The sequence below is a fragment of the Neophocaena asiaeorientalis genome, unplaced genomic scaffold (assembly GCF_003031525.2).
Source record: "Neophocaena asiaeorientalis asiaeorientalis breed wild unplaced genomic scaffold, Neophocaena_asiaeorientalis_V1.1 scaffold334, whole genome shotgun sequence".
Taxonomy (NCBI): Eukaryota; Metazoa; Chordata; class Mammalia; order Artiodactyla; family Phocoenidae; genus Neophocaena; species Neophocaena asiaeorientalis.
The window spans coordinates 43,100-58,141 of NW_020173685.1; the positions used below are offsets into that span (position 1 = coordinate 43,100).

General features: G+C 50.6%; 1 protein-coding gene across 2 annotated transcripts in view; it reads left to right on the plus strand.

The window, feature by feature from the left end:
- Positions 1-14,836, plus strand: part of AMER1 (APC membrane recruitment protein 1) — a 15,206-nt gene extending 370 nt beyond the window's left edge. The window contains exons 2-3 of one of the 2 annotated variants that reach the window (XM_024750148.1): positions 4,876-4,970; positions 11,330-14,836. In XM_024750148.1, the coding sequence (XP_024605916.1) occupies positions 11,430-14,819 (3,390 nt within the window). In that variant the 5' untranslated portion in view covers positions 4,876-4,970; positions 11,330-11,429 and the 3' untranslated portion in view covers positions 14,820-14,836. The remainder of the gene's footprint in view (positions 1-4,875; positions 4,971-11,329) is intronic. The other variant, XM_024750149.1, reaches the window with a different exon arrangement.
- The last annotated feature ends 206 nt before the right edge of the window (positions 14,837-15,042 follow it).

A 15,042-nucleotide genomic window follows, 5' to 3' on the forward strand; every position in this document is an offset into this window, starting at 1 on the left:
CCTGTGGTCTGCTCACTTCCCTTTGGAACGTCGGCCTTGAGGCCCCAACAGCCGCGCCCCCTGCTCCTGGGCCTCCGGGCGCATCTGGCGCCCCCGCCTCCGCGGACAGGGGGGCTGGCAAAAAAACATTGGTTTAAAAATAGCGATAAGCATGGTGGGGTGTGTGTGTATGTGGGGGGGAGGGTGTTCTGTGCCAGAGGCCGAGGGAGCAATTATTGTAGTAGGGAACGAACTACAATAATTTGGGTTTGTGTTTGGGTGTGTGTGAGAGAGCTAGAGAGGCAGCCAAACCCTCCAACTTCGCAGTTACTTAAAATACCCAGGCTGCCAGGCCGCTGTCATTGTCTGCTGCAGACACCTTTGACACTGGTGACCTCTGGACTTTGCCTAGGCTTTCCGGTGGTGAGGGTTTGTGCCCTCCAGGCGCGCCACAGCACAGGCAGCAGCTGGACTGGCTCCGCAGAGCCGGCCTCGGTTTGGCCAGACTTGTCTTGGCACGGGCCGCGGGGTCAAGGTGAGCCTTTGCCCCTCACACACTAACATCTCCCTCTGCAGCTTTGCCTGCCTGCTGCATTCATCTGGGCTGGGTGGAGGGTGCTGCGCTGTTGGACTCTGCACCCCACCCCTTGGGGATTCCAGCAGAGCCCCCTCCCCGAGTGCAGCTCCGCTCATTCGGGCCCCATCCACCGCTGTGTGCCTCTGGCAATAGACTCTAGGCCTTTCTGAGGAACAAGAGGGAGGGAGCTACCTAGGGGCTTGAAAGGCTCTTCTTGGACATTTGACCCACCTCTGAGGGTGGAGAACTCTTTGGGCTGCAGGGCCCAGGCAAAGCCTAGGCACCTTTGAGAGTGAGATCCAATAAATCACTCACTTAAGGGAAGGCTAGCTGGGGACCTTTGTGACACTAGCCAGGACTGTAGATACTACACTACAGTCACCTCCTCTCACTTTGACCAAGCACCAATACAGTCCCCCTACTTGCAGCTGGGCATCCCTGGCCCAGAGCTGGACATGTCCTCTGCACTGCCTCAAACCAACAGCCATCTAACATACCTGCCCTATATAACTCCCTCCCCACACCCAAGCCCACTCACCCTGCACTGTCCAAATTCTCTTCCCTCTCAGCTCTGGGCCTATCTCCTTAGTGCCTTTCCTGCCTGTCTCTTGCAGTCCATGATGACCTCTTCTTTCTCAGAACTCAGAACTCCTCCAGGCTGCCTGCATCCCTTGGGCATTTTGGGGCTTAAATTATAATAGGAGACAAATAATAATTGAGTTTCCCTGCCTCTACTTTGTCTCCCTGATATCATGGATGTTTGGGTTCTTTTGGAACCTCTCAGGGGGGTAAAGGAAACCTGGATCTCAGCCACAATCCCCTCAAAGCCTAGCAATGCATAGCAGTCAATGAATGCTCCGGAAGGACTTGCCGTCTGTAAAGCTTTGGAGACCTTTACCTCTCCACTGGCACTTGTCCTGGTTCATATGAAAATGATTAGAAAAATGATACTGAAGGCTCAGATATTTATTGAGTATACTTAATGAAGATTGAGAAGGGGGTGGGTTACATCTAAAATTAAAAGTAAATAAATCATGATGTCTCCCTTCAATAAGCTCAGGACCTGGACTGCCCAGTCCCCAGACTACACTACCTTTGGTTGCTGATTCATGAGTCTAGAGGCAAACTAAGTATGGAGAGAGATGAGAGATCTGTATATACAGGGGAATTGCCCTGGGAAGCCTCCAGAAATTAGAGGGGTTTGGTTAGGCAAAGGATAGTGGTATAAGCAAAATTACGAGTAGGAGGGGGTGGCTTGCAAGCAGGCTGAGTACAGTGACAGTCTTTTCTGGTTGCTACTGTAAGGTATAAAGGAGGTTGGGGCCCAGTGGTGGTGGTGTTCCCAAATGCCATGTTGTGGAATGAGGATCTGATCTTGGGGGAATGGAGGAAGGGGCCATCAAAGAATGGGGAATTGGGAGGTTTTGATATTTTTGGTGTGCAAACATGCCACAATAAAATGGGATTTTAGGAAGGGTTTTAGAATGGGGTCTTAGAAAGGGATAGGAAGAGCACCATAAATTGGGCAGGTAAGAGGCCACCTTTGGATCTGAAAGAACTGGGGAGCAGGCTATCTCTAGAGGGAAACTGTATCTTGTCAGCCTCTCTTTGGCCTTGCAGGGGGTTGGGGGAAAGGAGGGAGCCTGGAGCCTACATACCAACATGGTGGAGGCTAAGTGTCCCTCAGGCCTCTGCTGATCCTTTTTCTCCCAGCTGGACAGGCCTTCACGGAGCACCAGTTTGGACACCTATGTTTACAGATGGGAATCCTGAGGCATTGGAAAGCAACAGGGACTTGCTTAACGTCACACAGCATTTAGGGAGAGGCTGCTGCCTCCTGTGCAGTGACTCCACTGTATCCCACTGTCTCCAGCAGCCTCCATTCAACACAAATCAGCACAAATTGCATTAACTAACCCCTCATCTTACCTCACCCATTCATCAAGAGTGAAGGGATGCTAAGTTAGCTTGCTAGGAACTCCTCCCCTGGCATGTCTCTTGCGTTTTAGTCTTGGTCTACAGCCTGTCAGGGGCTGAAAGTTTCAGGAAGGGAGGTAATTGAAAGAAGTTGGCAGTCCAGTGATTCTCTCCTAGTATAGTGGAGGTGTTAAAAATTCCTCAAGAACGGTTACATTTACAATCTCTGAACCAGGGGATGAAGGGAATGAGAGAAATAGCAACAAGTCTGGCTTGCTTGTAGAATCAAAGAGGGAGAAGGGCTTCCAGCCCCCTCATTTACAGATGGGCTATAAGAGGGCATGCCCAGTGTTATTTCATCAGTGCCCCTGCCTCAAATCCTGACCTGGCAGATAGACTAGGTGATAAAAGTAAAGCCCTCGGAGGAGGCGTTTCATAGCCTTCCTGTGTCATTCATTCCTGAGTTACCCATCTCATTGCCAAGAAGTTCTTTCTCAGATCTAACCTGAGCCTCTCATGCTATGCTTAAACCAACTCTGTGTGTGTGTGTGTGTGTGTGTGTGTGTGTGTGTGTGTGTGTGTGGTGGGGGGGGGGTGTGAGATTGGTGAGCAGCTGGCCACCATTGCTCTTCTGCTTAACAATTCATTGGAGATTTCATGGGCATTAAACCATCTCTTCCACCTCCAACTTCTATTCTCTGAATTAAATAATCACAGAATCTTTTCACCTCTCCTTGGTCTATTTTTCAAACCTGTGCATGTGTAAGTATATGGCGAGCAAGGCAGGCAGGGAAACCAGAACCACTGCAGAGGTGCAGGTGCCAGCCGAGTGAGGGTGCATTGCTCCCCTGCACCTCCCCTTTTGGGATTAGGGGATAATATGAACAATGAAGGAAATGGCCCAAGGGAGCTTGGTGGAGTCAGAGGCAGCCATGGTGGTGCTGCAGGGGGTGGGGGTGGGGGAGCTTTGCAACCTTTTGATCTACATTTCTTGCTGCAGAGCGTTCATTGCTCTCATCTCCTACAGGGTTTTTTTTCCCCTTGCTGGGTTTCGAAGCAGATACTAACCCCTCTTCTCTAGCCAGTACTCCTCAGCCCTCCCTTTCGGGGGGCTGCAGCTCTTTCCGGAGAGAGAGGGCTAGGCCCAGACAGTTGTGGTCCCCCTCCTCTCTGTATATGTATGAAATATTCATAGGCTAGGCCTCCTGCATTCAGAAAGAGTAAAATGCTGGGTGGGCTTGCAGGGGGTAGAAATGAGAGGCATGAGGAGTGAGGCTGGGCCACAGTACACCTCTGTTCTGCAGTGGACCCAACCGGCTAGGCATCCAGGCCTCCCAGTGAAGCCTAAGATACCCAACATCCCATTCCCTCAACATGCCTCCTGACTCAGCAGCCACTAGAAAACTGGACACAGGACCGCCCTTTCCCCAGCTTCTCACGCATCCTGGGGGAAGCAGATCCCCAGTCCAATCTCCCATTTCTACATGGGAAAACAGAGGCCCAGAACAGGGAAGGGATTTATTTGCCCAAGGTTACATGAGAGCACAAAGCTCCTGCCCCCCAATTCTAGGCTTCTTTCTCTAACCACACTGATCCTGATTCCCCGCCCCCCCACCAAACCTCAGTTTCCTTACCTGGTCTCTCACATAGGGTATGGTGCATACAGAGGGGTGAATACATAGGAAAGTCAGGAGTCTCCATTGTTCACTCCACCCAGCTGCTCCTCTGCAGGCTTTCCTTGGCATCCTTGTCACATCTGTTCCCCTGTGATTAGCTCCTCTCTTGTTCTTCATCTGAACAGGGATGGAAGGAGGTAGTGCCTGTCTTTGATCTCACCCTTGCTGGGTTAGTACTGACATAGTGGAAGCCTTATGATGCAGGCATGACACCTTCCTTGGATACATTCCTCTCTAAGGGGGTTGGGAGACTGAGAGGGCAGTGGCAAGTAGGTGGCTCCCAGAGCCCCCACCGTTCCAGGCAAGTTGGGTAGGCAGCCTCAGCAGCCTGAGGAGAAAGACAGCATCAAGAACATTCACCAGGAAGGCCTGTTTCTAGGGAGAGGCAGTGTCTGGGTGACCACACCTCCCAGACTGGAGAAGCCCCTGTATATTTGAGGCTGAAGCTAAGGGGCAGAGAAATGAGCCTAGGAAACCTGCAAAGGGCATGCAGAGAGCAATTCTTGAAAGTCAGGCAAAGGGGTTTGGCCTTGATACTGTAGGCAATGCGGAATATTTGGTAAGTAGAGGAGTGATGTGCTGAAATCAGGATTGTAAGAAAATGAATCTGGCAAGGGTGTGCAGGATGGATGAGATGGAAGTGGGGAGACACGGGGTGGGATTTCAGTGTCATGGCAGGGAGGAACCAGAGGAAACTCTGCTAAGACGCTTTTGTCATCCTCATAGGACTGGGAGGAGTGGAGGGGAATCTGACGAGCTGGAGTGGAGAAGTTCGCTGCAAGAGGCCCCATCACAAGGGCAAGTTATTGAACATCTGCTTGGTACATAGCAAATAATCTGTCTTTTACATTTATCATCTCTAATCCTTACTGCAATTCTAGATGGTAGGTAGCATTTTCTTCATTTTATAGATAAGGCGTTTGAGTTTCAGAAAGGTTAGGCCACTTTCTCATATCCCACAGCCTGAAAGGGATGAAGCTGGCATTTTAGTTCTGGGCTGACAAACTCCAGCTAAATTAGAATTCAGTTGAACCAATGTTGTTTGAGCTCCTGCTCTGTGCTAGATATGGTGACTACTGTATAAGATGAAGGAGGGTGCATTGAGAGAAATGAAAAGGCAGACTGAGGCCTGCCAGAATGAATTGCCCAAGGCTGAGTATGTTAATTCATTTAACAGACTAGTGGTGGGGGAATAGGAGCAGGGGCTAGAGGGCCCAGTTTGGGGTCTGTGCTGCATCTAGAGTTGGTGGGATGCCCCCTTGAGAAGAGGTGCCCCTCAGGAAGCCTGCAAACTAGGAGAGGAGTGGTTTCAGGGATAGCTTGGGTGGGGCTCTGCCAGCAGCTTTTACAGCTCCACCAAAGAATACCAAGCTAGACAGCCCTTCCTTCAGGTCCTGAAAAAAATGGTTTTGAGAGTAGACTTTGGCTGTGGGCTTTAGAAATGGTTGATTCAAATTCCAAATCTCAAAGATCATTTTCCTTAAATAATAGCTCAAATTCTTTGTCCCCGTTTTATCTTTACCTTTATCTTTGTCCCCACTGGCAGGTTTCTGTTTGGACCTTTTTTTTTTGGCCCCTCAAACTTATCTTTTTTATTTGGCCCCTCAAACTTATCTCCCAAGGAAAAGAAGAGTAGAGGAACATATTCCACGGTTTGGGAGTAGTGATGATGGGGTTGCTGATGAGGAGAACAGCCACAGGCTGGGTTGGCAGCTCTTGGATTCTGAAGTCATCAGGCTTTCTGGAATGTGCTAGGTGGAGCCAAAATAGTGGCAGCCAGTGAGGACTGGAAATGCTTCAGAGAAGGCTCAGCTGGGTTGGGACAGGAGTGTGATGGGAGGGGGAGATGATGGCTCTTGCAGGTGTGAGGGGAACCTGCACAGTCCTTACTCTCAGTCTTCTTCCTTTGATTAGGGGCCAGAATGGTACAGCAGAATGGCATAGAATTGGGACTCAAAGAGGCCTGGAAACTGGTGTGGCTCTGTCATCATCCCACTGTGTGACCTTAGGCAAGTCTTTTCCCAAGCCTAGGCAGTTTCCTTTTCTGTGACAAGGAGTTACCATCCCCTACCAGGCCTGATTAATGGATTTCTGGGAAGGAGAAATGGGGAGTGAGGAAGTAGGGAACACTTTGTAAGCTGGTAAGTACCATGAGTGGATAAAGGACATCTGTTGATTTGCATTTCCTTTGATGCTGGTACTTTAGCTGAGTTTGAATTGTTGACCTTTCTGGCTTGGGCTAGAGAACCTGGCTACTTGAAATTCCCAGATAATCCAGAGCTGTTAGCCAGTAGCTGATTTGAGGCAACATTTTGAGTTCCTGAATGTCAAAGTTTGGCTAAAAGAACAAGTAAAGCCTCCTGTGAGATAACTGCACAGTCACTCTCATTTACCATTTGGGTAAACTGAGGCCCAAGGAGGTTTGGTGACATACCCTTAGAGCACTGGGGAGCACTTTAGTCAACCCTGACTGAGGTAGTTTTGCTGCTAGAAACTGTCCAACTATAGTTTGAATAAAATACATATAAAACTAGTCGCCATGTTTTTGAGCCTCTGTTATATAATGCATTTTATTTCGTACTTTATATACATCGGTTTTGTTCCTTAAAATAGCTTTAAGACATAGGCACTTTTAATAGCATCATTTACCAGTTGGGGAAACTGAAAGAGCTTGCTGGATTTCCCCCAGGTAGGCAGAGCTGATTACAGTGCAGAACTGGCTGACTCTCAGGGAGTGGGGGGCTGGGCTTCCTGTCCTTACTACTCTTTCCTTAAGACCACCCTCCTCCACATACATGAGGGCAGGATGGGCCCAGAGTGGGCTTGCTCCCAGGAAAACTTCTTGGAGGAGGTCTGGGAAACTATGACTGGTTGAGGCCATGCCTCTGGAGCTACTGCATAAATCCACACACTTCTTCCCTGAACTCAGCCTTCTCTAAGTTGGCTGAGTTGGCCCCAGGAAATAGGGCTGGGAGCAGAATGTTTAAGACTTGGTGGAGCTGTTACCTCCTTATGAAGGATTCCTGGGGCAGGTTTGTGACTGGTCTTCTGCCTGTATTTTGAGAGGAGGGGAGAAGGAAGAAACTCTGCCCTAGCTCTGACCTAGCCTTTCACTGGTCCGAGAATGGCCTGAGGCTGGCCTTGGGAGCAGGGATGCCCACAGCCCAATTCTGGCCATGCTAGCAACAGCTGTAGCAAGTGGCCCCTGCCAGGGACCACAGAGTAGTCTTAGAGGGTTCCCTCACCCACCAGTCCACCTGAAACTTAGACAGCCATACAGGTTGAGGAACCTAAGGGTGGAGGGGCTCTGCATTTAGCAGGACCACTTTCTTGGCAGGAACCATGAAGGGAGCCAGCCTCAGCCTGGGGGAGCTGCAGAATCTGTCCCTTTGCTGTCCCCTTTGCCTTCTGCCCCACCTCACTCTCCTGACCAGTGTACTCTGTGGTCCCGAGTAAAGGCAGCATAGCCCACTGGGGAAGGACAGCATTGGGACCTGGTGAGGTAGTAAGGTGTATGGAGAAGGGGCCTGGGCCAGAAGTGGCTAGGTGGGGCTGGGCTAGGGGGCTACTAGCTATGGGTGATTCCTGCCACCTCCTGTCCTACTGTCTTGCAGGGGGATACAGGGAAGAGACATTATGAGTGGGGTACATGGCTTTGGGAGGGACAAGGCAGGGAGGTAGGAGACAGCATAGTTTCAAGGCTGGTCCTTGCCAGCAAAGATAACCCTGGGCCTAGTTAGGAGGAAAGCCTGAAGCTGGGTGAAGAGAATTTCATTCCCAGGGATACAACCTTGCCTAGTTCACCCACTCCCACCACATACACAGAGGGCTTTTTAAACTGCCCTTAACGGAGGACTTTGTATAAATCCAGGAACATGTCTTTAAAATCCCCTCACACCGGGCTCTTCCTCAGCATGAGCCAAGGCAGCTAGTCCCTTGGACTTCCTGTAGTGAATGGCTTTCTCAAATGAGTGGCCTTTTAACATGGTCTACTACTTTCTAAGAAACTGGGATCTGATCTGAAATAATGGTAATGCCAACCTTTCTCATTTGCTTTGCACTTTACAGTTTACAAAGTGCTTTTGGTGTCTATTATCCCATCTAACCTTACATTACTGCAGTGGACTGGGGAGATAGAGGGGGTAGATAGAGGAGATATTTTGATCTCCATTTCACAAGCACCCAAGGCTCAGAGGAGTGCCTTGGCCTGGTCAGGGTCCCTTGGCATGGTATGCAACACAGCCCTGTGGCCCATGGCTCCTTCCACAACATACTGCAGATCCCTGTGACAGGGAAGGGGACAATGTAGAGAGCAGTGGGCTGGCCTCTACTCCAACGGAGCACAGAAGCAAGGGCAAGAGAAAGCCCAAAGGGACTACCCTCAAACCAAGGCATCAAGGTTCTGGAAAGCAGCCCTCTTTGAGATTCAGTCTGCCTAATTCTTCTGTTCACAGGAATTCCAGCTCCAAAACCAGTAGGACAATTAAGCCTTTGATTCACAAGGATGGGTAAGCCCATAAGGTTTTTCACTTAGCCCTTGGTCTTCCTTGATGACTAGTCTTGCCCATCCTTTCTCCTAAATAATTGCTGTTTTTACTCACTCCTGTCTAACAAGGCCCAGATTGAATGCCTCCTTATCAAGGCAGCTTTTCTGAGCCCAGGAGCTATCCTTCTGCCCTTCAAGTTTATCCTGGGATATGATCACAAGGTCTGAAGAATGATACTTCAACACTCTGCTTAAGCAATAATGGGGACTCTTCTCTAAGGCCTGCATCATATTGTGCCTTCAGACTATTATATATAGGTTTTTCTACCTGTTAGCCTAGGGGATCCCCAAAAGCAAGGACTGGGGTTTCCCCTTCTGGCAGCACTGAGCTTAATAACTATCATTTAACCAAATGTTCTGGAGAGGTTCATTTCATGAATTCCACAGAGGGGAGTAGAATTTCACAAATAACTCCATTTATTGTCACCCCATCTCCTCAATGCCCAGCACCATAATGACAACACTGTCAGTAATTTCTGGGCTGAGGTAAAAACATCTGTGTTCTGGAAAATGAGCGATTCAGATAGATGGTAGGGCCCTTATTCCCATACGACCCTGGTGCAGAGGACTCTGAGTGTATGTGTGTATGATTGTGTATTTGAGGGGTAGCACTGTCTATTGTGGGCCTATCAGTTACAGGGCTGAGCTGGAACAATGCCATGTTAAAGTATGTCACACAGAATCAAAAAAACAAAAACCTAACTTGAGCAAATGGCAATACAGATCTCTGCAGAGAGGGGATCAGATGAGGTTTTTTTTTTCTCTTGTTTTCTGGATAACCAGCCATTATCTTGCTCCTAGTTTAATATTCAGTTCTGCAGAGCCCCTGATGGAAGCCTGGATCACATTGATGATTCAAGTGTCAGGCCAAACAAGGCACAAGGCACAAAGTTAATATTTGCTAGACAAGATCAGGGACTCCAGCAAGGTTCCTCTAATGAGGTCAGAGGTCAGAGGCCAGAGTGTAGCTGCCAGGCTCTCTCCACCTCCAGTGCTGATCCTTAGTTTCACTGCAGGTGAATGTGTGAGTGTTATTACCGTGGCAACCAATCACAGGGCTGATGTGCTGGCTAGCTGCTCTTAGGACAACAGTGTTGCTTGCCTCTCCTTCTCTCTCTCTGGCTCCCAGCAGCTGTTCTGCCTCCCTGCCCTACCCAAGCTCCTTATCTGCTGGCGGCTACCCTACAGAGAGGGGACAGTGGTGAGGGACTTTCCAGGGAAGTGTCATTGGGTTTTAGCAGGTGGGTCACTGATCCAGCTGTCAATCAGTTGTAGTCACTGGAATCAATACATCAGACAATGGGGTTGGGGACGGGGATATGTTGGGGTAGGTGCTGGCTAGCTCTTCTTTTTATTCCATCTCTGTGACATTTGGATATTTAGAGGATTGGGAGCTTAGACCAGAAAGGTGTGTCTTGCACCAGGTTTGTTTATTTATTTATTTATTTATTTATTTAAAAAAAATTATTGGATTATAGTTACTTTACTATATGTTAGCATATAGAAACTAATGTTTTGTTAGTTTCTGTTGTATAGCAAAGTGAATCAGCTATACATATACATATAACCCCTCTTTTTTGGATTTCCTTCCCATTTAGGTCACCACAGAGCATTGAGTAGAGTGCCCTGTTGCACCAAGTTTATTTATTAAATAGCTGTTGAGAGCCTAACTCCCAGACCAGGGACATGAATCATGTGGAGTTCTGCCTTCAAGGAGTTCCCTTTCTAGATAGGGAGCTAGATGGGGGCCAAAGTAACGAAAGGAGCAGAGAAGAAACAGTCTGCCTCATGGTTCTAAAGTGGAACTTGGAGGTTTCAGTTGCTGAGGGCCACATTAAAATCTGTTCCGAGCAGGACAGTCACTAGAGAGTCTGACCTAGACCTACCCCTCACATAACCACTATGACAGGGAGGTATTTCTAGGTGTCTTGGACAGAGGATACTGAATCCCTGCGAGTACCTTGCCCCAAGGCTACCATGCCATCTTGGCTGATCCTGGATTGCAGCTCTGGAATGTGGGTATGCAAGGCTTCTACTCTGAGCTTTTGAAGGTATGAGCATGGTCCTATTAGGGAGCCTGGGGCAAGAAGGTGAAACTTCAGGTCTTCTTTTCTACCCAGCCCAAGGCAAAATGTCAGTGAGAGCCCTGGCTAATGTGAAATTGAGGCCTGGATGTTGCAGAACCCAGTGAATACTTAGTAGGCTATTTTGCCAGATGCTTTTCAAAAATTCTGTGTCATAAGAGTTGACTTCCCTTCTGCCTTTCCTGCCTCTCTACTCCACCCCCTTTGATAATCCCTCTCATGACCAATAGTACCATGGGCCTTTTTCATATCTGCAGTTCCCCCTGCCCAGTGCTCCCCTGAGCTTAAGGTGACCTGAAGTGAGTGGACCCAGCAAGTGGGGTAGGGGTGATGGCTGCCTGTTGCTCAGTGTAGGGTTTTGCTGCCTTGGGACCCAGAGGAGGCTGGCCCAGCAAGTCAAGCATATGGAGTGCATTAAGGTTTTCCCTACATTTTCTCTTACTTTCTGGTTCCACTCAAGCCTGAAACCACAGACACCTGTGAAAACAAACCCAGCCTGGTTGCTTGCTCACCAGTACTGTCTCTCTGTCTTTGTCTCTCTCATCTTCAGCCCCAACTGTGATGCTTCCTGACTGATGATGTTATAACAGTGCCCAGAAGCCAGAAGGCTGCATTTTTCAGCTGAACATACCTGAGTTGTCCCCACCATCATGGAGACCCAAAAGGATGAAGCTGCTCAGGCCAAGGGAACAGCAGTCTCTGTGGATACCCAGGACCAATGGGCAGAGAAAGGAGCCAAGAGCAAGGCAGCTGAGATGACAGAAGGGCCAGCATCAGAGCAACCCTCATCTGGCCCAGGTAGGCTGAAGAAAACTGCCATGAAACTCTTTGGTGGCAAGAAGAGCATCTGTACCCTGCCTAGTTTCTTTGGAGGGGGACGAAGCAAAGGTTCTGGGAAAGGCAGCTCTAAGAAGGGTCTTAGCAAGAGCAAGACCCACGATGGCCTGAGTGAAGCAGTCCATGGCCCTGAAGACATTGTCAGTGAAGGAAATGGCCTCTCCTTACCTTTGCCTGAGTCATCCTGCCGACTTCCCAGCTCTCAGAGTGCCCATGGATCTTTGGAGGCAGACTCCAGACGCAAGACGTCTGTGGCTGGAGCCACAGAGAAAGCTAGGGCTGAGAAGGCTCCCTTTGTGCCCAAGCCAAAAAAAGGCCTGAAAGGTTTTTTCAGCAGTATCCGCCGTCACCGGAAGAGCAAGGTCTCTGGGGCTGAGCAAAGTGATCCAAGAGCCAAGGAGCCTGAGGGGGCCAGAGACAGGCCTCATGAGCATGTGAGCTCAGCCCTTCTGTCCCACATTGAGAACCTCCAAGCCCCAAGAAAGGAAAATGCCAAATCCCAAGATGTCCCTGGGCCAAAAGTTTCTTCAGTACCAGAGACTTCTCCAGCAGCCACTGAGCAGACAGCCTGCAAAGATCCAGAAAAAACCATGGAGGCCTGTGCCTCAGCACTCCTGCAGCCCAAACCTGCCCCTGAAGCCAGTGGCCCAGAGGAGCCCCATAGCCCAGAAACAGGGGAGAAGGTTGTGTCAGGAGAGGTAAATCCACCCAATGGCCCTGTGGGGGACCAGCTGAGCCTCCTCTTTGGGGATGTCACATCCCTGAAAAGTTTTGACTCACTGACAGGTTGTGGTGACATAATAGCAGAACAGGACATGGACAGTATGACAGACAGCATGGCCTCTGGAGGCCAGAGGGCCAACCGAGATGGGACCAAACGAAGTTCCTGCCTGGTGACCTACCAAGGAGGGGGTGAGGAGATGGCCTTGCCTGATGATGATGACGAGGAAGAGGAGGAAGAGGAGGTGGAATTAGAGGAGGAAGAAGAGGAAGTCAAGGAGGAAGAAGACGATGACTTAGAATATCTGTGGACAAGTTCCCAGGTGTACCCAAGGCCCATTCTAAATCCAGGCTACCATCCCACCACATCCTCAGGCCACCTTGGTTACATGCTCCTTGACCCAGTTAGGTCTTATCCTGGCCTAGCCCCTGGGGACCTTTTGACTCCTCAGAGCGATCAGCAAGAGTCTGCCCCCAATAGTGATGAGGGTTATTATGACTCCACCACACCTGGACTTGAGGATGATTCAGGTGAGGCCCTGGGGATTGTCCGCAGGGATTGCTTGCCCCGAGACAGCTATAGTGGCGATGCCCTCTATGAGTTCTATGAGCCAGATGATAGTCTTGAGAACTCCCCACCTGGGGATGATTGCCTTTATGACCTCCATGGTCACAGCTCTGAGATGTTTGACCCCTTCTTGAACTTTGAGCCCTTTTCTTCCTCTCGGCCACCTGGGGCAATGGAGACAGAGGAAGAACGGCTAGTGACCATCCAGAAACAGTTGCTGTATTGGGAGCTTCGGCGGGAGCAGCGAGAGGCCCGCGAGGCATGTGCCCGAGAGGCTCACACCAGGGAGGCCTACACCCAAGAAACTCACACCAGGGAGGCCCATGCTCGAGAGGCCCACACCCGGGAAGCTTATGTCAGAGAGGCCCGAACTCGAGAGGCCTATGCCAGGGAGGCCTGTGGCCGAGAGGTCCGTGCTCGAGAGGCTCAAGTCCGAGAGGTCCAAGTCCGGCAGGAGAAGCCCATCATGGAGTATCAGATGAGGCCTTTAGGGCCATCAGTGATGGGCCTTGTGGAAGGGGCATCAGGGGCCTCTCAGACTTCCCACAGAGGAACCACCTCAGCTTTCCCTGCCACTGCAAGCAGTGAGCCAGACTGGAGGGACTTCCGTCCTTTGGAGAAGCGTTTCGAGGGAACCTGCTCCAAGAAAGATCAAAGTACTTGCCTGATGCAGCTCTTCCAGAGTGATGCTATGTTTGAGCCAGACATGCAAGAAGCAAATTTTGGAGGATCTCCCAGGAGGGCTTACCCTACTTATTCACCCCCTGAGGAGCCAGAGGAAGAGGAGGTTGAGAAGGAAGGGAATGCCACTGTGAGTTTCTCTCAGGCCCTTGTGGAGTTCACCAGCAATGGGAACCTCTTCTCCAGCATGTCTTGCAGCTCTGACTCTGACTCATCCTTCACTCAAAACCTCCCTGAGCTGCCCCCCATGGTGACCTTTGACATTGCTGATGTGGAACGGGATGGGGAAGGCAAGTGTGAAGAAAATCCTGAGTTCCACAATGATGAAGACCTTGCAGCCTCCTTGGAAGCTTTTGAACTGGGCTACTACCAGAAACGCGCCTTCAACAACTACCACAGCCGATTCTACCAAGGCCTACCCTGGGGTGTGAGCAGTCTCCCTCGATACTTGGGACTGCCTGGCATGCACCCTCGTCCTCCACCTGCTGCCATGGCCCTCAACAGGAGGAGCCGCTCCCTCGACACTGCTGAGACCCTGGAGCTGGAGCTCTCCAATTCTCACCTGGGCCAGGGCTACATGGAGTCTGATGAGCTTCAGGCTCATCAAGAAGATTCAGATGAAGAAGAGGAGGAAGAATGGGGCCGAGACAGTCCCCTGTCCCTCTATACTGAACCTCCAGGGACCTACGACTGGCCTGCCTGGGCTCCCTGTCCTCTCACAGTGGGGCCAGGCCCTGCAGGAATAAGTCCTAGCCAGTTGGATGGGCCTTCCAGCCAGTCTCTATATGGACAGGCAGTCTGTTGCATATCTCCTGTTGCCATGTCAATGTTGCTGTCAGTATCAGGGCCAGAGCCAAGGGCACCTGGGGAAGCCAAGTCTCAGCTAGCTCGCCCTTCGCACCTACCCCTGCCCATGGGCCCTTGTTATAACCTTCAGCCGAAGGCCTCCCAGAGTCCGAGGGCCAGGCCTCGAGATGTGCTGCTGCCTGTTGATGAACCCAGTTGCTCCTCCATTCCTGGAGGCTTCAGCCCCAGCCCTCTGCCCCAGGCCAAGCCTGTAGGCATTACCCATGGCATCCCTCAGCTGCCCAGGGTCCGGCCTGAGCCCCCAGAGCCTCAGCCCATTCACTATGGGGCTTCCAGCCTTGACCTGTCAAAGGAGAGGGCTGAGCAAGGTGCCTCTCTCCCCACCAGCTACTCCTCCACTGCCATGAATGGAAACCTAGCTGAGTAGTCATCATCAGTTCTGGAGTGGGGGGCGTGGGGCCTGAGCATGTGAATGGGGATCAGGGTTGGGCAGAGGGGTGGGGGGTGGGGGTTGCTGTTTAACTTGAAAATCCTTTTGGCCAAGGAAAGCTCCTATGAGTTTTCACCTTTTTTTTTCCCCACTTCCCTTGTCTGCCATCTGTGGCCACATTCAGCTCAAGTACATCTGCCCTGGGAGATTGCTGCTGCTG